Here is a 24,129-nt window from a genome sequence, read left to right as displayed (position 1 = left end):
GAAACATATAAAATTCTAACAGGGGTGGACAGACAGGATGCAGGGATGATATTTCCTCTGAATGGGGGGGTTCTAGAACAAGGGGTCACAGTCTCAGGATATGGGGTAGACCATTTAGGACTGAGATGAGGAGAAATTTCTTCCCTCAGAGGGTGATGGAATTCTCTACCACAAAAGGCTGTGGAGGCCAAGTCTCTGAATATATTTAAGAAGGAAATGGATAGATTTCTGGACTCTAAAGGCATCAAGGAGTATGGGGAGAGTGCAGGAGTATGTCGTTGAGATGGATGATCAGCCATGATCAAATTGAATGGCGGCGCAGGCTCAAAGGGCCGAATGACCTACTTCTGCTCCTATTTTCTATGTTTTTATGTATTCCATAGCTTGCCAAAACAAAATGACAAGTGTTTCATGGAATTTCAGCTCTCCTGATGGCTCATTGGTTGATACACATTCTGTATCGTACAGAAGAAAGATCACAAGCTCCAATTCCTTCCTTCAAGCACCACAAATGGACTGACTTAACTGGGATTGCCTGCAGGGGAAAGGGCTAGAAAGCTATGATTGCTATTTCTGAATACCATTTTACAGTCACTACCGGAAGGAAAGACTTGTTTAGTGATGTTGATTAGGGATAGAAACAAGCACAGCTGCGATTCCCTCCATGAACCAAAAAAATGTTTTTCAAGAGTTATGGCATATACTTAATTTATTAACTATAACATTTACGATCCTCCTTTGAACACATATTACATATTTCAATAATTAGTAACTACAATATTGATTTTTATTATTCACCTTATGTGGAGTACTCTCTTCAGAAAGGTAGCTGGTATACAGCAATGATTGAGCACTGAGGTCCAGAGATTGAAGCTGGATCCTCGCACCTTCTAACTCTGCAGACAACAATTCAGTCTGCTGTTTCTGTGCTGCCAACTTGTTTTCCATCTCAGTTGTTAGACTGGTTAACTTCAGCTGCCATTTCTCAATTTCAAATAAATGCTGTTGTTTGAGAGATTCAAGTTCTTGTCTTGTTGCAGCTAAGTTTTGATGCAATTCCCAGGCTTGATCTGCAGAATTTTGCTGTTTCTGAAGTTGTTCTCTGAGCAATGTAAGGGGCTGCTCAGAAGTCACAGAACAAGTTTCCAGTTCTACTATTTTCATTTTCAGTTGAGCATCTTGAATGGAAATGGTAGGCTGGTCATTTACAGTCAAGTTGGTCGAATTCTCTTTTAGCTGCTGCTGGAGTAAAATTACTTCATCACCTTTTTCCTGAATCACCTTCTCTAGCTGCTCCAAGTGCTTTTTCTGCTCCGACATATGAATGTGTGCACTTTCTAGTGATGATTCAAGTGCTCTCAACTGAGATTGCAGTGTTTCTTTTTCAGTCTTTGTTCCAGATAAAGCAGACTGGGTTTCTATCAAGTTACTTTGTAATATGGACAATTCTGTCTTTAATTCTTCCACAAAATCATTACTTTTCTCAATTGTGTTTAAAAGGCTTTTCTTTTCACCTGATGATTCATTCTCAACAACTTTGTCAGCCATCTCTTTCTGTTCTGTACTGTATTGATGCCTAATTTCTTGGGGCGCAACTGTTTCTTCTTCTTTTTCAGCTTTGTATTCTTGAGCACCTATATCAATAATTTTGTGTGTTAAATCTACTTCAGTCAACAGTGAAGCCTTTTCAGTTTCCAGAGCTGCAATAAGAGACTGTAACTCAGACACCATCGAGTTGTAATGTGCTTCCTGATCTGTACTTCTTTCAATTTCACTCTTCAAATCCTCAATAGTTTTCTTCTGCATAGCTATCTGTTCCATCAAAGATTCTTCTCGATTTTTGCCTTCAATGAAATGCGATTGCATAGCTGATAATTCAGACTGTACTTTATTCAAGTCCTTCTGTAAAAGTGTTCTTTGTTCCTCACTCTGTTGCAGAGTATTCTCCATATTGCTCAAAGTAATTTGCATTTGTGCTTTTAACTCATGATGTCGAGATTCCATTTGAGATTCAATGTCACTATTACGACTCATTAAGTCACTTATCTGTATTTCAGACTGAAACAGCTTCTCTTGAAGCTCTTTAATTTCTTTTTCTTTTATCTGACATTGCTTCTCTGCATTCTGGCTTTTAGTAAGCTGGATTTTCAAGGAATGAAGGTGGTCAAGATCCTCCTTTTGTTTTTCAAATTCACTCTTCAGCTCTTCAATAGTTTGCCTCTGTAGAGTTATTTGTCCCAGCAATGATTCTTCATGGTTCTTGCTTTCACTAAATTTCAATTCCATAGCTTCCATCTCTGTCTGCAGTGCACTTAATTCTTTCTCCAGAAGAGTCCTATTCTCTTCACAATGCTGAAACTTACTCTCCACATTGCTATTCTCAGTTTGCATTTGCTCTATTTGAGAAATATAAGATTCTAAAGAGGCCTCTTTATCTTCAAGGTCCATCTGGAGAAGTTGGAGTTGAGCTTGAAGTTTCTGAAGTTCAGTTTCTTTTGTTATTACTGCATCCTTCAATTGATCTGAAATATGATTTTTCTCTGCAATTAACTTATTCTTTTTTATGTTTTCGGACTGCACTATAATCAAATCATTTTCAAGATTTTCTAATTTTGTTGCAAAAACAGCTTCTTTTTCAGCTTGCTTTCTTATCAGATGTGTCAATTGTTCTTTTTCTTGAAGTAATTCATTGTGCTCTTCCAGTATTTTATTTTGCCTTGCATAAGATTCAGAAAGTTCCTTTTTTAAATGATCAATTTCTTCCATCTTCTCTAGCTGTGCCTGTAGGCACTCTATTTCTTCAATCATTGCTTTAATCTTTTCCTCATAGTCTATAATTTTAGCATTATATTCAGTAGAACCCTCAGCATGGCTTCTTTCCAACTCCTCTACTTCTGTAATTTTCTTCATTAATTCCAGTGATCTCTCACATAACTGCTTTTCCAAGAAGTCTTTGCTTTCTTCCAAAGCAACACATTTTTCTTGAAGATTCTTTAATTCTTCTTCTAACACTGCATACTGATGCATTAATCCATCTTCCCTAGTGTCCTTTTCATTTATCTTTTCCAATAATTGTTTATTATCATTTTCTTTGTCTGCTACAGTGTTTTGCAGCAATCTTTGTTTTGAAGTTAGTTCTTCACACAAAGTTTTAAGCTCTTTGAGTGTGTTCTCTTTAGTAGCAGCTTCTTCTTCATATTTTTTGGTCTGCTCTTGCAGCACTGCTTCATTCCTTTTCACTACATCAGTAAAACTAGAATTCACTTTGTTCAATTCCATATTTTCCTGCATCACAGTATTGATGGAGTCTTTCAGTTCTTCATTTTCCTCAGTAAGCCGTATGAGTTCTTTTTCCTTTAAACTAATTAACTCTTCTTTTTCCTGAATGCACTTCTCAAACTGAAGACAAGCTTCCAGCTTTGCTTCTAACTCCTTGTTGGTTATCTGCAAACATTTAAAATTATTCATATTGGTCTCAAGTTCTTGTGCAATATTTTGAATAGATTTATCTTTCTCAACTATGGTAGACTGTAACGCTTCAGCGTGTTGCGTTTTCAGCTGATGAATTTCTTGCTCCATTTCTGCTTGCAAGTTCTCATATTTATTTTCTGTCTCCTCACATTGTTCTTCCAATTCTTCTTTCAGTTTTAATAGGATTTCATACTTGCTCTCCATCTCAGACCGTTGTTGTTGTTCAAGCTTCAGAGAGGATTCTTGACAAGTAATCTGTTCCTTGAAGGTAGAGATGTTGTGTTGGTAACTTTTTAGTGTTGACTTTATATTTTCAACTTCAAAATTGTCAAGTAAGCTTTTTTCATACTCTTGCATTAAATGATTTTTCTCTGCTTCAACTTTGGCAAGATGCTCTTCAAGATTATTTGTGGTTTGCAAAATTTGGTCCTTCAAATTCAAAATCTCAGTTTCCTTCAGTTCAATCAAGCAATCTTTTGACTTTGCCAAATTACTGACATTTTCATAATCAGCACAGAATACACGTTGAGACTCTTCTAATTCCACAACTTTGTCGGTTTCTTGTTGCAATTTTTTCTCCAGTTCAGCTATCTGAGCTGTTAGCTGAGAAATGCTCAAGTTCAGGTTTTCTACTTCCTTTCCATATTTTTCTTCCTCTTGCCTTGCTTTTTTCATGAATTCTTCAAAGGCCTGCTTTTGTGTTTCTAACTCAGATGTTTTGTTATTGAGCATATTCTTAAGATGATCAGTCTGGCTTTGCAAATTCTCCTTTTCATCTTCAAGAGACTTAAGTTTTTCAGATTGCTTTTCACTCTTGCACCGATAAACCTCTAGATTCTGCTCTTGTTGTTGATTTTTATTTAAAGAAACTTTAAGACTTTGTTCCAATTCTTTAATTTTGTTTTCCATTACCCCTTTTTCACATTGTAAATTATTTACAACATGCATATTTTGCACCTTCCACTGAGCCAGGGAACTACTTTCTTCCTTTAGTTCTTGAAATGCCTTTTCCCTTAATTGCATATTTTTTTGCAGTTCTTCAATTTCATTTTCCATTATACCAATCTGAACATTCAGCTGTTCCACATTTCTTTCTTTCTCTTTCCTATCCTTAAAAGCAGAGTCAAGTTCCATTTTCAGATGAGAAATTTGTTGTTCAAGGTCTTTTGTATTCATACACATTGACTTGCTCTGTTCATCTAGTTTTTGTTGTAGATTTTTTATCTCGGCTTCCTGAACAGTGTTCTTACCTAAAAAGGTGAAAAGGTACATAGAAATAGCACAATTTCATCAGCAAATCAAAACTCAAGATAAAAAAAGTGAAGTCACATTGCAACAGACTTAACTAATATTCAAAATGCTACGTTTATCACATTTGTGGAGAAGGAAGATTTGCTCTGTGTGCTGTGGGTAAGAAGTTGTTAATGTGTTCTTTCAATACAGTTTTACAATTAAGGAAATCTAACCACATCACACTTCAATAAAATTGATTTTTTAAAATCGGAATTTAGAGAAAAGTAGCACAGAGGCCAGCTCACCAGAGTACAGCTTCTACAATGCACTTACCTTGGCAATTTGGTGAATGGTGAGAGAATTTGATGAGAATGAGAGAATTCTGAGTGTTTTAAAGGTTGATCAATTTCTGAAATCTAGTAAAGTTTTGCATTTAGCACTTAAACTCTCTTTAACAGCGTTAGTCAATGGTAAACAATCTGCCTGTTAGTAGCAGTTGCAGTTAATTAGGTGACTAGATAAAATGGTTACCCGGTCAGCAGGGGCGGACTCAGGTCTTTGGGAATGCTGACTAGAATAAATATAGGAGGCCTTTGTTAACAAATGGAGGCCAACTCAACAGAGTACAGCTTCTATAGAATACTTAACTGGGAATTTGGTGAGTGAGGGAAATGTGCTGTTCTTTTTTAATAAGGCAAGCAGCAGTCTGAGAGAGGGAGCAAGAGACAGTGAAACTTGAAGCCTAGAAGCATTGATGAAGTGAGCAGTTAGATGTTTGGTTGGTGAGTTTTATAAGAACATAAGCAGGAGTAGGCCATTCAGCCCCCCAAGCCTGCCCCACCATTTAATAAGATCATGGCTGATCATTATGGGTTCTTTTCTCCAAAGTAGTCAGTAGTTTCAACTAGGATCAGGGAAAGAGGAACTTGAAACAATCATTATCAGTAGAGAGAAGGTATTAGGAAAACTAATGGGACTAAAACATTGGAACATATAACTTAGGAGCAGGAAAGGCTGACACATCCCCTGTACGTGAAGACCTGCATCCTAGAGTCTTAAAAGAAGTTGCAGCAGAGAAAGTGGATGCACTGCTTGTAAATTTCTAAAATTCCCTAGGTTCTGGAAAGATCCCAGCGAATTGGAAACCTGAAAGTGTAAAGGCATTAATCAAGAAAGAAGGGAGAAAGAAAATTATAGGCCAATGTACCTAATGTCTGTCATTCGGAAAATGCTGGAATCCATTATTATGGAAATAGAAGCAACACATTTAGAAAATCATAATACAGTCAGGCAGAGTCAACATGGTTTTACGAAAGGGAAACCAAGCTTGACAAATTTATTAGAGTTCTTTGAGGATATAACAAGCAAGGTGGATAAATGGGAACCTGTAGGTTACTGCACAAAATAAAGAGCTCATGGTGTTGCAGGGGGGAAATATATTAGCATAGATAGGGGATTGGCTAACTAACATGAAACAGTCAGGATAAATGGGACATTTTCAAGTTGGCAAACTGTAACTTGGCAGGTGTCACAGGGATCAGCTGGGGCCATAACTATTTACAATCTATACAATGGTTTGGATGAAGGTACAAAGTAGCCAAATTTGCCGACAATACTTGATGAGAAAGCCAGTTGTGAGAAGGACAATCAGACGCTTAACTGGCCAATCAGAGCCCAACAGATCTTCAGTGCTCAGCAGTGCCACCAGGGAGGCAGTGCCTACTGCCTGTAATGCAGCCATCTAAATTCCAGGGTCACCAAGGGGTCCATGTCAAGAAATCCATACTTACCTTCTTGGGGAACGGGGAAGTCAGGAACTCCAAGTCCTGACAGCCCTCGTAAGTTTTGCACATGTGCGGGCTGGGAGCAATAGGGCTCGGCCACCCTGACAGTGCACCTGTGTAAAAAGAAAAAAAAAATGGCGCCATAGTCAAGAGAGACCCAGGCAGGGGGCAGGGAGAGGGGACAGGAAGTGGTTCTAAAAGAGGAGTCACAGGCAAGGGACAGAGACAGGGAGAGGTCCCAGTTGAGAAGAAAGAGGAGCAGAGAAAAGCGCTATGCAGAAAAAGGACTGCAGTTGACAGACCTTTAAGTGGTGAGGGGTCAGGAAAAGCCCTGAAAATTGAAGAAGGCAACAGAAGGTTGGTGACTCTGTGCTGTGGGGTAAAGTAGTTTGGAGCAGTAGTATTCTGTTCAGCGCAACTGAAGAGTCAAAGTTGTGCTTGTGAGTTGGTGCTCGAGTGCCTACTCGGGAATCCAAGGGAACAGAGCCTCAGGAGACGAGACTGAAACCCTGCGAGGTGTGCTATCATTGAGGCAACTTTTGGAGAAAATTCCAAGGCAAGGTCTTCGAAGGTGAAAACTGGTTGACTCAGTGACATTTAGGTGGGTTGTTGAGAAATCTTTGCAATCCGTTATGGTCTTATTTCCCTTTCAGGAAACCAACAGGGTTTGCTTTTTGGGTTTCCCGCATGGCAAGTCCCCCACCAGGGCTGAGAGGGCTACCAGCTTCCCTCTCATCTGATTAAATGCCCCCTAGCCACCAAACTCACCATGAAGGAGAGCATTAAATTCCACCCAAAGAGTCTGCAAAGGGGTATAGATAGGTTATGTGAATGAGCAAAGATTTGGGAGATAGAGTATAATGTGGAAAAAAGTGAGGTTGTCCGCTTTGGCAGAAGGATTAGAAAAGCGGAATATTATTTAGAAAGAGAATATGGAATTCTGTGCTACAGAAGGATCCTACATGAAACACAAAGTCAACATGTAGGTACCGCAAGTAATCAAAAAAGGCAAATTGAATGTTGACCTCTATTGCAAGGTGGATTGAGTATAAAAGTAGGAACATCTTGCTACAACTGTATAGGTGCGGCCTCACACGCCCTGAAGTACCACATACAGTTCTGGTCTCCTTATTTAAGGAGATATACTTGCACTGCAGATAGTTCAAAGAAGTTCACTAGGTCGATTCCTGGGATGAAGGAGTTGTCTTTTGATGAAAGGTTAAGCAGGTTAGGCCTATACTCATTGGAGTTTAAAAGAATGAGAGGTGAAACCTATAAGATTCTGAGGGGGCTTGACAGGGTAGATGCAGAGAGGATGTTACCCCTTGCGAGAGAACCTTAAACTAGCGGGCAGAGTTTCAAAATAAAGGATCTGCCATTTACAATGGCAATGAGAGGGAATTTCTTCTCTGAGGCTTATTAATATTCAGAATTCTCTACTCCAGCAAGCAGTGGAGTCTGGGTCACTCAATATATTCAAGGCTGTGCTAGACAGGCTTTTAATTGACAAGCGAGGCAAAGGTTATGGTGAGCAGGCAACAGTCAGATCAGCTATGTTCTTATTGAATGTTGGAACAGGCTCAAGAGACCAAATGGCCTACTCCTATTTCTTATGTTATGTAAACAACAGACTTACTAATTCATATATTTTGTATTATTCCACAAATGCCTTGTTCTGAATTATTATTCTAAAGTTGACAATGGAATAATATCCCATCCTAATGATTGGGGAATCATCCATATAGACTTATCAAACAGCAGAATTAAAAACTGCCCGTCTAATTCTGTGGCCCAGGTTTTGCTGTGGAAATAACTATTAACTTTCACCATCATTACTTCACTGAAACTAACTGCAACTTCGGGAGCTCAAATAAGTGCAGAATAACGTAGGAAACCAGAAGCTGCTATCAGTGAGTCTATGCTCCTCCATAGGATGCACAAAGAGGTTCCCACAGACTGCTATCCCCTTGCAATCATAACAGGAACTTCTACTCTTAACGCTAGTCTTGCTGTAAAAACCCTAGAAAAAGTTACACCTTGTTGAATAAAGTGTTAACTGGGTTTTTAATGTCATATTAACTTCATCATTATTGCTAAACACCCTTACTGGCCTGGAAAAGTTAATTTTATATTTATAGAAAGCCAGATTTCTTCACTATAATTAAAAATTCCTCATTTTTGAAAAAACTTTTTTGCGCATCTTAATAATTTTATTCATCTATATTTTAGCTTCTACCTTAATACAGACATACATTTATTTCACTATGAAAATTAAAATTAAAAGTGAAGGATTTTAAATGCTTTTTACTTCCTAGTTTGCGGTAGGTAAATATTTCAACTTGGTTACTTACTGACATCATTGCTGCTGTGTCCCCCTAATCTGGCACCATGCCAGAGATCACGAGCTCTTAGTGGCAGGTAGCTTTGAGGTCAGTGGCAAGCTCCGTTGCTTTGCTTCTGACCACAAAATCCATGCTCAATTCTTCTATTATTAGTTTTCTTTTAAAAGACTTTCATATTGAGTTTATAGTCTCAAGTTAATACAGCAGTTAAGAATTAGAATTTTTATTTTTACATTGCCCTATTAGAGAACTTGTTGTAAAAGCATTAAAGTAGCAATTTAAACTCTCCTAATCATACATATTAAAGGTAGAGAGGAATCCTTTGCCAAGGCATCGACCATTGCTGTTCACTGGCTTGCCACTGGGAGGTGTACAAGATAAAGGATTAACTCACGCTTCAAATTTTCCTCCCTCCTTATGCCTAGCCATGGGAGTGCCTAGCCATCACTTAGTATTTCTCACAGATGATATTAAGATGAATGCAGCCATTCTACTACAAGTTGATCATAACATATTAAAATAAGAAATGCCAAGTTTCTTGTTTTTAGATACACAAACTTGTATTGACAGTGCCATCTCTTAGCTTCCCAACAAGGCAACATTATGTAGTTACTTAGAAAGTTGCCTAATACACAATTCTAATTGTAATACATTGAAAATAATTTAAATCATTACACATTTTATTCTGTGCTCCATTTTGCACTCTCTTAATTACCAATAGACCAGATGAAGGACATTTATCCTTGCCAATTACTCTTGAAATAGCAACCAAGGTTTTGATTTTAAATTTCTAGCATTAGCAGAGTATTTTTAACCTTTAGCTGAAACTGTTAACTTAAAGTAGAAAAAACTGAGAAGCAAATTAAAAATAAAATTCTATGCTAATGAAACCAATTCATATGGTTAAGTTGAAAGATAAGTGAGAAATGAGTGGATAAAATGTTTAATACTATTTATGCAAAGAAGCAACACAGCTTTGTAGGAATCATCTGAGCTTTCAGTTTTATTTTCGCTTGCCAATAGGAACCTACCATTTCAGATCTGCATACTTGGCAAGGAGCTAGTCAGCTGGCTATGAAATCATGGGCAGAACTTTGCTCTTGATGGGCTGGCGGGCCCCACCGGCTCGATGGCGGGCGGGCAGCCTGCCCAAACAGCGGGCGGGCGGGGATTCCCCAACTGTCAGAGTGTGCTCTTTCACACATGCGCACAAAAGAGCGCACATCCCCCTGAGACTAAGTGCTGTCTCAGGGAAAGCGCTGAAAGTTTTTGAAAGTGTAAAAATAGAAAAATAAAAAAATTATTAACATGTCCCCCTCATGTGACAATGTCACATGAGATGGAACATGTTAATAAATATCACAGAAATTTTATTAAAGATTTTTTAAAATCAACATGAAACCTCATCCCACCAGTAGTTGAGGTTTCATTTTGTTCAGAAGCCCGCTGGGGCTCCTGGCCTACCCGCCAGCCTGAAGGTTGGACAGGCAGGGCCTTTAATTGATTTAACTACCCTGTCAATGGCCTCAATTGGCCATTTACAGGTCGGGGGCAAACAGCTGATTTCGCTGTCCCCCCCCCGCCTTCCTGAATATTTAAATGGGGCAGAACGACATCGGGGTTCCCCCCGACGTCATCCCACGTCATTTTCGCGTCGGCGAGCGGACCCCGCCCCCTGCTCGCTGACAGAAAAATTCTGCCCCATGAGTGATCAAACCTAAAGAAAATTGGAGTAAGCTCGCAACCTTCAGTATTTTTTTTCTAACTCGTCCCAACAAGTGGAGAATATCCCACCTCCTGACTTGTGCCTTGTAGATGATGGACAGGCTTTGGGGAGTCAGGAGGTGAGTTACGCGCCAAAGAACTTCCATCCTCTGACCTGCTCCAGGGATACATCCAACCCGTGTTGGAAATCCTAGATACAGTATTGGAAACTTTCACAGAATCACAGTGCAGAAGAGGCCCTTCGGCCCATCGAGTCTGCACCGACACGTGAGAAACAACTGACCTACCTACCTAATCCCATTTACCAGCACTTGGCCCATAGCCTTGAATGTTATGACATGCCAAGTGCTCATCCAGGTACTTTTTAAAGGATGTGAGGTAACCCGCCTCCACCACCCTCCCAGGCAGCGCATTCCAGACCATCATCACCCTCGGGGTAAAAAGGTTTTTCCTCACATCCCCCCATAATCTCCTACCCCTCACCATTAACTTATGCCCCCTTGTGACTGACCCTTCAACTAAGCTGCTCCCTATCCACCCTGTCCATGCCCTCAATCTTGTACACCTCGATAAGGTCACCCCTCAGTCTTCTCTGCTCCAGCGAAAACAGCCCAAGTCTATCCAACCTCTCTTCATAACTTCAGGCAACATCCTAGTGAATCTCCTCTGCACCCCCTTCAGTGCAATCACATCCTTCCTATAATGTGGTGACCAGAACTGCACACAGTACTCCAGCTGTGGCCTCACCAAGGTTCTATACAACTCCAACATGACCTCCCTAATTTTGTAATCTATGCCTCGATTGACCAAAGCAAGTGTCCCATATGCCTTTTTCACCACCCCACTAACATGCCCCTCCGCCTTCAGAGATCTATGGACACACACGCCAAGGTCCCTTTGTTCCTCAGAAATTCCTAGTGTCGTGCTGTTCATTGAATACTTACTTGTCAAATTACTCCTTCCAAAGTGTATCACTTCACACTTTTCAGGGTTAAATTCCATCTGCCACTTATCTGCCCATTTGACCATCCCGTCTATATCTTCCTGTAGCCCAAGACACTCAACCTCACCCTTAACCACCCGGCCAATCTTTGTGTCATCTGCAAACTTACTAATCCTACCCCCCACATGGTCATCTATGTCGTTTATATAAATGACAAATAATAGGGGACCGAGCACAGATCCCTGTGGTACGCCACTGGACACTGGCTTCCAGTCACTAAAGCATCCTTCTGTCATCACCCTCTGTCCCCTACAACTAAGCCAATTTTGAATCCACCTTATTAAAATTACCCTGTATCCCATGTGCATTTGTTCTGGAATCTGATTTAAAAAAGAATTTCAGCAAAAGGTGCAGATCACTGTTTTAACAGAGCTGCACAAAATCAGTCCCATAGCTAATTCATGGAAACACAAAGCAGTTGGGCTCAAAAACTGCAGTTTAAAATGAAGGTTTCCTCCATTTAATAGCACATTTATGCTTTAGCGCAGTTTGTTAATTAGGGGCGTTCCCTAAAGAGTGCTGTCTCCATTTTCATTTTAGCACATGCTCAGTCCTTTTTTAAAAGCAAACCACCACTTATCCCTCACCATCTTCCCACTTCCCTCCCCTTCCTGACCTTTCTTCTCGCTGCATCCCCGCCCAACCATCCTGCTCATTGACCCTCCTCTGAATCCTCACTGCTTCCCGCCTCCCTCGCTGTCCTTCTGTGACCCCCCCACGCCCCCACTGTCAGGGCTCAGGAGAGGAGCGGCGAGAGGGAGGGAGCAAGTTGGGTGGCAGAGAGCAGCAAGCAAAAGGGAAGCAGTACATGAGAGGGTGAGGGGAGGGAAGAGGCAAGTGGGAGGGTTGGAAGAGGCAGCAAGCTAGAGACAGGAATCAGCAAGCATGAGATAAGTGGAAACAGTTAATAAGCTATTAAGGCTTCTTAAGTTATTAAGAGTTAGTGAGAGGAGTTTTGGGCTAGTTAGGTTCAAGGCAACCAGTAAGTTTTTAATGTAAAAATTACAGATCAGGAACATAACCCACCCTTATTACATGTTTGCTGATGGTTAAGTAGTTTTCATTTAGCATGCTGTTTTTAGGGAAATATTAGTAGCGCTAAACCAGGGATAACTATATCTTCTACAACAGAGCAGATTTTTACACAATTCTTTTTAAAACCAACTCAATGGGGAATATTTAAGTTAATCAATTTGTTAAATGTTATACATTTCACATAGCTATTGATTAAAGAGTTTTACTTTTCATCTCTTCCCCAAAATTCCAGGTACAGTTGAAATCCTGTTTGGTCTTCTTTAATTCATCTTCCAGTTGGTGAACTTGTGTAGAATTCTGATGAAGTTGCTTGCTAAGACAGTTTCTTTCCTCCTGAATATTCTGTCAATAAAAAATGGTTAGTGAAACTGCTTCTATATCAAATTCATAATTCAAGAGAATCTGAATAAACAGCTGAATAAAATTTATTTGAATCATTTAAAAAATGATCACGAATAACTGTTACTATTTATTACTAAGGTGCTTAGAAAGGAACTTGTTAAAAAAAAATACCCAGGATCACCTGCTTCGACCATACTTTACTCTATCTGCCATTCAAACCCTCATCAATGCCTCTGTCACCTCCAGACTCAATAATTCCAATACTCTTCTGGTAAGATTCCCATTCTTCCCCTTCCCTATGCTTCAGTTAATCAAAAACTCTACTATCTGTATCCTATTCTGCACAGGTCCCACTCATCCACTACCCCTATACTCCATGACCTATACTGGCTCTCTCCCCTCACCATGGCTCAAATTTAAAATTTCACTTTTACACAGAATCGACATTTCATTTCCTTATAACCGCCAAGCCCTTCAACTCCCCCACTCTCAATCAAATGCTCTGTTCCTGATTCTGTTTGTGTATCTTCTCTTCTCTCCATGCTTCCCACCACTGCTGGCTTCAGCTGTGTAGGCACTGCTATCAAGTTCCCTTACTAAACTTCTCCAGCTTCCTGCAATCTGTAGTGACCAAGTGAGGAAGGATCAAATGGCTTCCCTCTTTGACCTCTCCTCCCAACTGATTTTTTGTTGGAAAAGGATATACTTGCCAATTCAGTGAGTAATTAACTATTTACACACTGTGGTCATATAAAAACAATAGGACAGGTTTTCTTGAGTTGAACAAAGAAAGAACTTAAAAACAAAAAAACTGCGGATGCTGGAAATCCAAAACAAAAACAAAAACAGAATTACCTGGAAAAACTCAGCAGGTCTGGCAGCATCGGCGGAGAAGAAAAGAGTTGACGTTTCGAAAGAACTTAGATTGGTGTAAGTATAATAAAGCTAAGTAAAACAGAAAGCACGCCCCAACTTTCATATGCAGACACACAAAGTTCACACACACACAAACACAGGTACAAAGTGGGGAAGGATAGGCTGGCCAAATTAGAGTCCATTAAAAAACGTAAAAAAGAGTATACAGTATGTTGTTGGTGACTTGGCTGGCTTCAAGCTGAATTCAATGGTCTGAACGCTTTTGATTTAAAGATGTAGATGCTGGTGTTGGTTATTCTTTGGGAGATGGTAGTGCTAGGTTGGATTCCTTTAAGAAATTTGTATGCAGCAGGGCATCCCTAGATGATCTCAGTCAGCAAACAGTGTTTAAAGCTTACCAGGTGAGAATCTCAGTAATGGTCACCATGAAACTATCAGCAATTATTGTAAAAACCCATCTTGTTCACTAATGTCCTTCAGGGAAGGAAATCTGCCATCCTTACCCGGTCTGGCCTAAATGTGACTCCAGATCCACAACAATATGGTTGACTCTTAACTGCCCTCTGAAGTGACCTTGCAAGGTTAGTTCACGGGCAATTAGGGATGGGAATAAATGCTGGCTTTGCCACCAATGGCATATCCCGTGAATGAATAAAGAGAAAAAAAAAATGGAAAAAAATGGATGTAGGAGGGACCCCGCTTTGTTTTTCTCCCTAAGCTGTTTGCTCTCAGTTCTGCTGAGAAAATGTGCTTAAAACATACGAAGAGTTGACTTATCATGTTAGCTTCCTTTCCAACTACCAGGGGATTAACAAAAAAAAGTCAGTTTATTCTAAAGATGACTTTATCAGCTCATGTCTGGAAAGCTATTGTAGCTAGGGTCTCATTGTCCAAGTGATTAGTCTTAATGACCCATCTCCAACAGTTGAATACCTCAGTTGATTGCCATAGATGATGAGAAAGGAGATGTGAGCCCTTCATGCTCCACTGAAGTAATTGTCTTTGACGGGTTTTGCAGACAGACTGACTCCAGTCCAATGAACCGGAATGTGGAATGTATAGTAAAGCATATTGGAGTTAGCCATCTTGGACTCGGAGTTCAAAGCACTTTAGTTTGTGTTTTTAAAAAGTCTTTTTTTTTTCAAGTTTAATTCAGGTTCCTAGGCAGTGGATTAAAATGATTATTTAGCATAAAGCACATCTTCATGAAACATCTTTTAAGTCTCCTCTTAAACCCACCTCTGACTAGTTCCTCCTCATACTTCCTAATCTATCATTTGAGACGGAATCATTTCTTCTTCATGCTTCAGGATGTTTTCTACATTAAAGACTCTATTTCAATACAAGTTATTGTTGATGTAGCAGGTAGATTGAATACTGGTAATTTAGCCTGTCTCATTCTTTGAGTGCTGCCTAGCATCGATTCCCAAATGAGCATAAAACCATATAACAAGGAAAAAAAAGAGACCAACACTTTTATTTTAAAGACTTAAAGTACAGAACTGCAAAGTAAAACTGAACATCCTTCCAAAATACAATTTGAATTGTTTACTCAATCTTACTTCAAGCTTTTTTTTCAGATCATTTTCCTTCGTCTGGTTTTCCTTCAGCATTTGGTTAGAATTACATAATTGCTGCCTAATTTCCTCCAGTTCTCTTTCTAGTTTCTGTCTGTGCACTGATACCTGTAACCAGGAAATAGAGATCAAAAATTAATTAACATTTGAAATTATAACCGCCCACAGGTAAAACACATATTTTTAAAGATTAGTTCTCCTAAATAGAAAATAATTATAACATACCCAAATGGAAACCTTAACGAATGGACTTAAACCCCAGGCCTGAAACACCTGGTGCACCAAAATGAATAAATTTACCTATTATCTAAATCACAGTTCACGTTGGCTTTAATGCACAACAGGGGAATTCAACATCCTGAGATTTGGTAAATTTAGTGCTTAATAAATTGGGCAAAAAAGAGTCTAAATGTGTAATTAAGTGGGTTAATTCAGATAATTCAATACTACAAGTTGTATCCATTAAATACATCAATTTCGAGTTCAAAAATACGTACTTTATCAATCTCCAACTGCAGAACATTATAATCATTTTTAGCTTGCTGTAACTCCTGGTTCAGTTTACTTTTCATTTGGCTAAATTGTTGATCCAGGCTCTGAAGAGAGTGTTGCTGATGAGAAAGCTCCTGCATAACAAATGATATTTATGAGATTAAGTACACAAACATTATTATTTAAAATTAGATTAGTAAACACACAGCACACTTCATTATTTTAGAAATCAAATGCTAAACAGCACAATTATGTTCAATTTGTGTCAACACCTCATCCATTGGGGTATCTTAAAGTTGTTATCTGTATCAGAATGGAAAAATTTTACAAGAACTCAGTCAAGCACTGGTACTCCGAAATTACAAGCATATGTTATTGCATTATTCTGGAACCGTTGTAACTTCTTGTTGGATAATGTTGTGCAGAAAGATTCAGCTGTGGGGCCTAATTGCTGTATAGATGCTTATAACCTGTTTAACTTATCCTCTGTAGTATGGGTGAGATGGTAAATTCAATGAATTGTGGATTTAAATCTGCCCCAGTATTATTGTAATGTGAAAAAATACATTTTTACTCGTTCATGGGATGTAGGTGTCACTGGCAAGGTCAGTACTTGTTGCCCACCCCACCACTGCCCTTGAGAACGTGGGCCGGGATTTTCTGACCCCGCTGCAGTGGGTTCACCCACAGAAGATGCAGCTAGCCATTCAAATGTGTGTTTACTCCAAAATTTGGCTGATGAAGTTTAACATGGATGAGTGTGAGGTTATCCATTTTGGTCGGAAGAATAAAAAGGTGACTTATTATTTAAATAGAGAGAAACTTCAGAATGCTTCAGTGCAGAGGGATCTGGGTGTCCTCGTGCACGAAAACCTGAAAGCTAGTATGCAGGTACAGCAGGTAATAAGGAAGGCAAATGGAATTTTGGCATTTATTGCTAAAGGAATAGAATATAAAAATAGGGAAGTGTTGTTGCAACTGTACAAGGCATTGGTGAGACCGCACCTGGAGTACTGTGCACAGTTTTGGTTTCCTTACTTGAGGAAGGATGTAGTTGCACTGGTGGCGATTCAGAGGAGGTTCATTAGATTGATTCCAGAGATGTGGGGCTTGTCTTATGAGGAGAGATTGAGCAGTTTAGGCCTATACTTGCTAGAGTTTAGAAGGATGAGAGGAGATCTAATTGAGGTATATAAGATGCTAAAGGGGACAAAGTAAACGTGGACCGGATGTTTCCCCTCGTGAGGCATTTTAGAACGAGAGGTCATAGTTTCAGGCTAAGGGGTGCTAGATTTAAATCAGAAATGAGGAGGAATTACTTTTCTCAAAGGGTCGTGAATCTGTGGAATTCATTACCGCAGAGTGCAGTGGATGCCAGGACGCTGAATAAATTTAAAGAGGAGATAGGCAGACTTTTAATTAGTAATGGGTTGAAAGGTTGTGGGGCGAGGATGAGAAATTGGAGTTGAGGCTGAAATGAGATCAGCCATGATCGTAATGAATGGCAGGGTAGGCTCGAGGGGCTGAATTGCCTATTCCAGTTCTTATGTACTTCAGCAGGACCTGAAGATCCCACCAGTGGGAGTGGCCAGAAAATTCCAACTGTGGTGTTTATTATTCAATCGCAACGATCACATCACCTAATCATATTGCAGGACACTCACTGACATGCTTCCCTTTTTCTTGTAGGAGAAAGTGGCACACAACAGGAGGCAGCAGGAATTAATGGAGGCGGTGGGTGGAAGAAGAAGCTGCCTGTGTGTTATTCCCATAGAGGAGACAGTGCTGGACATTATGTCAAGGGCCACTGTTGAATGCCATTCTCTGTCTCCTCCTCTCTATTCAAGCAACTTGTCCTGTTCTGTGTGACCTCTGCTCATTTTCCCAGTAATGCTCAATGCCAAATGAAGCCCTACTATGCCACCTACTCCTGGATGCAACTCATTTGTGCACAAGCCTTTAAGTGATCAAAAAGTACTTGTGCACCTGCCAGCAAAGTCCTGTGGACAACTGAAGCTTTAAACAAGTAAGGAAAAGCACCCAAAATCCATAGAAATTATAGGACCAGACAGAAGAAATAATCCAGCAACTGACTATCAAGTATTTGTTGATCCCTTGAGATGGCACTTAGGGTTTTGGTGGGAAGGTGTTCAGCTATGTGAGGGTAAGAGAGGGCATAGGCTGCAGTATGGAACTCCAAAACGGCAGTGCAATAGTTTAAGAGGCATATTTTAAAAATGGCGCTAATAGAGCCCAATTTTGCCCCCTATTTCTCAACATATGGGGTTGGATTTTACAAGGCACTCAGGTCCCCTCCCATGCCCCAGCTAAAAGGTTAGTAGCGAGCCTATTCACCTTACTGACAGGTGACCCTCAGCAATTTAACGCAGGGAGTAGCATTAATTGCTTTAAGGTAAGACATCTGCCCCTGTGTTGGGAGGAAGTCCTGCCTTGAGAGCTGCTAGCCAATCAGATGGCTGGCAGCTCTGTAGCCCTAGCAGCGCTAGACGGGAGTGGTCGCCACAGCTGAAATTACTGACAGTCCTGATGAAGCCAAGCCTGGACCAATAAATAGATCTGGGGCATTGCCAGGGCTCAGCTGGCAGGCCCTGGCGAGAGGGGTGAGCCGTGTTTGAAAGGCTGGGGTGGGGGTTAGGGAGGGCAGAGGGTAAAAAGGGAGGTATGATTTTGGAGGTGTTGCCTCAGATGGGCACAGGGGACCTGCAAAGGAGGACACTCCCCACCTGATATCAGCCCATGCAGCTAAAGCCTCCCCCCAGCCTAGATAAAATAGCAGTGCAGGCTGGATGAAGCCTTTAGGCAGCCATTAATTGGCTGCTTAAGGGCCTCAATAGCCCCAAGGGTGGATGGGCTGCCCAACGCCTCCCCCATCCTCTCTAAAATTTCAAATAGGTCTGGGGCAGGTGGTGGGATAGTCACCCACTGGATTTTTATGAGCCTCCGCCCACCCTTCAAACCTGCCAGCAAGGGGGTGTAAAATCCAGCCCATTCATCTTTTTAGGATGCCAAAAGTGCAGAAACATGAAAATATCTTTACAGTTCTCAAACACTTAGCTAAAAGCAGAATTTAACTTATTGGTGATGTTTTATTTCAGCACTTGCTCCAATTTAAATTTACAGGATTGGTAGCCTCAAAGTTTTTTTTTGTTACCTCTAGCTGTGATAGTATTGCTTACCTAAAGAATGAATTTGCTCTCACTCTGCCATACTAACTTTGGCAGCAATCTTGAAGTTATGATAGTTGATGGGGAGGAGCCCCGAGGTAATACATCCCCATGACTGGACTCCCAAGTTGCACATGTTAGTAACAATGATGTATGGAAACTGCCTCCATAAAGCAACTATTTTCATCTTCAAACCATAATGTGCATTTTTACTTAAGTAGGCTTTGGTTACAAATAAAGCTAATGCAATATACTGTAAGTGCATTCTTTATCACCTGTTGGAAGTCCCTTTCCTTGTCTTTTAACTTCTGCTCCATGTTGCGTCGTGTACTATCAGCATTTTGCCTATGACAGCTTAGTTCATCTGTCACCTGCTTTAGCTTTTGTTCCACCGTCACACACTAACAAAGAACAAAGACAAAAATAGGAATGTGACTTTTATATTGCTCTGTAATGTACTCTGCCACAAATATTATTGCATGCAAGAGAAAATCACTTCAAAAATGTTTAGGTTCATAGAATGTCATGCATCAAATATGTAGTTAAGTTTTACTTTTAAATTTGAGGTGCTATTTAGACCCAAAAGATATATAAGACAGCTTCACAACTGTACACACAGCTGCAGCTTGTGTCCTGTCAAATTCAGACATGAAAATGTTTTTGCCTTTCTGATCAAATGAATCTTCTATTCTTCATTGACGATGGTGGCTGGTATTTTCCTGTCCCCGATTGGACAGGAACAGAGGTGGGACGGCAAAACAAAAAAAGGGCCGGCCAGTATGGTTGGAAATTACCCCATCTTTTCCTCCCTCCGCCACTTGAGGAGAGGGGTGGGAGTGGGTCTCAGAACGCACACGCTTCTATTAACAAGGCAATTTAAGTCATTATATTAATTTTGTAAAATGCAGCATTAAACATGAACAGATTTTAAAAGTTGTACTTCTTGCTAATAAAACACTATTGGATAATCATGTTCTATAAATTTATATACCAACAATGAGGACAGAATCTAGTTAATTTTTGGATGAGTTTTGTTAGAGAAGCCCAACCTCTGATCACCATGCACTTCTTAATTCCATAGTTTAAAAGAGTTTACCAGCCTTAGGGCAGAATCATCCCAGATTTGCACCACGTGCAGTAGCAGGCTGGAAAAAGAACATTCTACCTGCCGGCCTCAACGGCAGCTGTTCGTGCCTTATCATCCCAATCTTGCCTCATTAATTATGCATTCCTGGGAAACACGCTGTATCGCTAGCGGGTGGCCTCCAATTCACCCACCACACTGTCACCTCGCTGCTTCTTCATGCCGAGTGCCAGATTTAAAGTGCAGCTGCGCACACACCTCAGTGCTTCCAGCCCAGGATTGCTGCACAGAAGACATGGCCCTGAAGGCAAGAAGATTGCAGCCCCCCGATTCAGTGACACATCCTTGGGATGCTTTCTGGACACAATGGAGCCCACCGCTATGGCCACAGGAGGCCCATCAGCATCATCGCTCAGGCTTGGAAGGTGGTGGCAGAGGTGGTCAGTGCCAATGCTGCACAGTAGAAGCTGGCCATCAAGTGCTGAAAGTTGCCACCAGGGTAAGGCAACTATCTCATCACTCTAAAATCACACACTCTCAATGCCATCACACATTCACTGGCAAATCACTCACTGCCAGCTCAATGGACATCAGCACTCACACACCCTCACATCTCCATATGGCATTATCTCCTCTGGAGGCTGCCTCCTCAGCCCTCACTTGAGGCCACTTGCACAGATCAACATGTGCCCCCACACACCTTGGGATATCCCCCTTCCCCAGTAACGCCCTAGCACTGCAGCCTCTTCCCTTGCCTAAGGCCACTTACTCCCCTTCTCCAAGCAAGCCATAATCTTGCAGCTGTTGTAAAACCACCCCTTCATGGCTAGACTCATAAGTAGAGACTTGCCCATGGGCCCCCATAAAAGTGATGTCAATGTGGAGTCAATGATTGTCTCCTGGGGAGTAAACTGAGGGTGGGCGTAGTAGAGAGAATGATGAGTATAATAGGGGGCACAGGGAGCTTGAAGGATGGGAGGGCAAGGGCGCATCTGTAGTGGTAGAAAGGACGGCGAGGGTGGTTGGTGTGGGCTCCGAGACACGTCCTCTAGGGGTGCGAAGGAGGAGGTCAGGAAGGTCAATGTGGATGGGGCTGGGATTCTCAGGAAGGTAGGAAATCTGTACATTCACCTGGACATCCCTGAAAGAAAAGGGCTCATGTTAATAGGTGACATTGAGGAGGTGAAGGTGATGCCGGGGGGACTGCATTGATGGGGGCAAGGTGACTGGGGGAGGGGGAAGGACGGGGAACTGGATAAGAATCTTAACGACCACCATGGCTGTCAAAATCGAAAGTGAGCGAAGCCTCGTGCTGGACAGGCACAGATGCTGCATGGGAGTGCAAATCAGTGGGTGGGTGGAGATGCAGGTCGGCTCAGATGGACAACTGAAAGAGAACCCCAGCAGGCAGCATTGAAAATGCTCAGGATAGTGAGATGAGTGTGATGGATGAAGGCTCCGTGTGCGTGGGAGAGTGCTCGCACAGGACTCTGAAAGACCTTGCCACAGACACATTTGTCCCTCCAGAACCACTTGTGAACTGCTAGTGGGGGATACAGTTGGAGAACTCACAAAGCATGTAAATGAAGCTGAAAGGTAACATTACATATTATTCAGTGAAAGTGAATATATTTTCAGGTTATACAGCAATAAAATGTGTTCAACCACTTGTGATCAGAATTTCTTAAGCTTTCTAGGTCTACCACTTCTTCCAGGTGCTGCTCTGACATCCACAGCAGGGGTGGAGCCATCCTGTGCAAAGGCCCCTGATGACTTCGGCCTACATCCTCAGGAGTCCGAGAGCCCGCACTTTTGCGCTCATCCTCTGGACCAGCTGCTCCCTCTACGGTGACAGAGGATGAGGTTGAGGGGTGTCACAGGCAAAGGGGACTGGGAGGGAAAGGACAGCCTCTGAGATTCCTGAATGGATGACCCAGGGATGTCCAACTGCCACTACTTCTTCCTTTAAGTGCCTAAGGACCCTGGCCTAACTCCTTGGTCGGGGGTGGGGGGGCGGAAAGCACCTGAGGGACGTTGAGGTGCGCTATTTCCCTCTCATGTTGCCACTTCAGAAACTCACCCATGGCTACCGCGATGGAATGTAGGTCTGCGTGCATCTCTGTGTTCTGCTGGGCCAGGGTCTCCAAGCATCTGCCATCCTTCCCATGGAGGCACCACTTCATCAGAGAGCAGGAGGATGCATTCCTCCGACTGTCATGCCACTCTGTTATGGGCTTCCAACAGCTCTGAGTGATGTTCCCCAGCCTTATACTGACTCACCACGATGAGTTGGAAGGCCAAGTCCAGAGGCTCATCATCTGACTCAGATCTCACAGATGCCTCTTCCCCAGCAGTCCTTTGAGTGCCCGGGAGCTTGGCTGAACCTGCCTCCTCCTGCCGCTGACACATGTCTGTGCAGCGACCATCAGATTGTGAATCTAAGTCTAGGTCCCACTGAGGCATGTGTCTCTGCGCTGGTGGAGGGTGCGGGTGTGTGTGAGAACTAGTGATATTGTCCCTTGACGTGTGTAATCCCTGTGAATGTGTGAAGGGTTCGGGAATGTGTGAGTTGAGTGTGATGAGGTGGTCGATTTATCCTGGCAGATGAGCACATTCATTCATTCATCCTCTTCCTGCATTAACCTCCTCTTTGCTCCAGTGGTGCTGATCACAGCTGCGACCACCTCCCAGGCCAGATGGGTGATTCTGATGGATCTCCTGCGGCCAGAACGGGGATAAAGGACATCGCGGTGGCCTTCCAATGCATCCAGCAGGTGCCCTAGAGAGGCGTCACTAAATTTAGGGCTACCATCTTCTTTGCTTTCAGGGCCACGCCGCCTGGAGAAGAACTGGTCTGTCAACATGAAGTTGGCATGTACTCTGGTGTGGTTTAAATATGGTGCCCAAAGCGAGGGGGAGCTAGGGTCACAGCAGAGCGGGCTAATTCGAGCCCGCCCACCTGTGATCCATCGTGTTTCCCGTGAATACATTATTAATGAGGTGGACTGTGACAAGAATGGGACAATACGGTGCGAAAAGCCGCCATTGCGGCCAGCAGGTAAAACGTCATTTTCCTGCCCACTACTACACATTGTGCAAATGTGGGACGATTCCGCCCTAAGTCTTTTAAGTATTCACATTCTATTTTTGTAACCCCCTTTCTACAACTACAGATTCTAGCCAACTCCAACTCTTCCCCTCCCCAAGTCACTGTCCGGGAGGATTCAATCTCCCTCAGTATTCTCAGCCCTCAGGGAAGATGTCTGGAGATATCTTCTGCATTTTTTAAGACTTCATCATCCTGTAGAAAGGATGACACTTTAGCAGCGTTGCTGGGAAGCAGAGTGTAGGTTTCAGCATGATTGAACTACAAGGACAAGAAAGACTTTTCAATGAAAGATTGATCCAAAAGAGAAGACTGAAGAGATTCCACCTTCGGATCCTCTGGGACCAGAAGAGAAGAACTTAGGACACTCTGAGGAGCTTGTTGTTCCCTCGAAGGACTCTGGGAAGAAGCTTCAGAAGAGAAATGATCTTCAACTTCAGAAAAGACCGTCACACTTATTTCATCAAATGCTGTATCAAAGACTGAAAAGCTATTGAAGGTCTGAGATTCCAATTAATTTAGACAACAAAAGAAAAAACAACCAACTTCCTGTAATTCTGTCAGGAAAAGAAGAGTTGATTTCCCATTGATATTTCAGAAGGGCCATCTACTTTATGTCAGCAATGGTAAAAGAGCCATACTTCTCTCTGTATGGGATTGCTCCACTGTGGGCAATGGGAAGAATTTCTGAGAACATGGAGACAAGACAAGTTCATCTTCTGTAAATTACTGTAGTTGATCAGCTTGGGAACAAGATTGCTGTACAGGATTCTGCAGCTTCAGAAGCACTAAAGATTCTGCCACAGCTTCTGTGCTGACCATCAGCTCTGAAGAGCAGACGACTTTCAGCTGGGCCTGAAGAAAGTCAATTGAC

The 24,129-nt window shown here is 41.8% G+C and overlaps 1 protein-coding gene across 1 annotated transcript in view; it reads right to left on the bottom strand.

Annotated features, from left to right (window-relative positions):
- LOC121293770 (centromere protein F-like) overlaps positions 1–24,129 on the bottom strand; it is a 103,494-nt gene that overhangs the window by 38,821 nt on the left and 40,544 nt on the right. Inside the window, exons 8-12 of the mRNA XM_041217075.1 lie at positions 19,341–19,466; positions 15,886–16,014; positions 15,374–15,496; positions 12,800–12,935; positions 799–4,721 (exon numbers count right to left, since the gene is read on the bottom strand). Of these exons, the coding sequence (XP_041073009.1) occupies positions 799–4,721; positions 12,800–12,935; positions 15,374–15,496; positions 15,886–16,014; positions 19,341–19,466 (4,437 nt within the window). The remainder of the gene's footprint in view (positions 1–798; positions 4,722–12,799; positions 12,936–15,373; positions 15,497–15,885; positions 16,015–19,340; positions 19,467–24,129) is intronic.

Source organism: Carcharodon carcharias, chromosome 2 (assembly GCF_017639515.1).
Source record: "Carcharodon carcharias isolate sCarCar2 chromosome 2, sCarCar2.pri, whole genome shotgun sequence".
Taxonomy (NCBI): Eukaryota; Metazoa; Chordata; class Chondrichthyes; order Lamniformes; family Lamnidae; genus Carcharodon; species Carcharodon carcharias.
The sequence above is the reverse complement of the archived record's forward strand: the minus strand, read 5'-3'. Positions and strand labels throughout refer to the sequence as shown.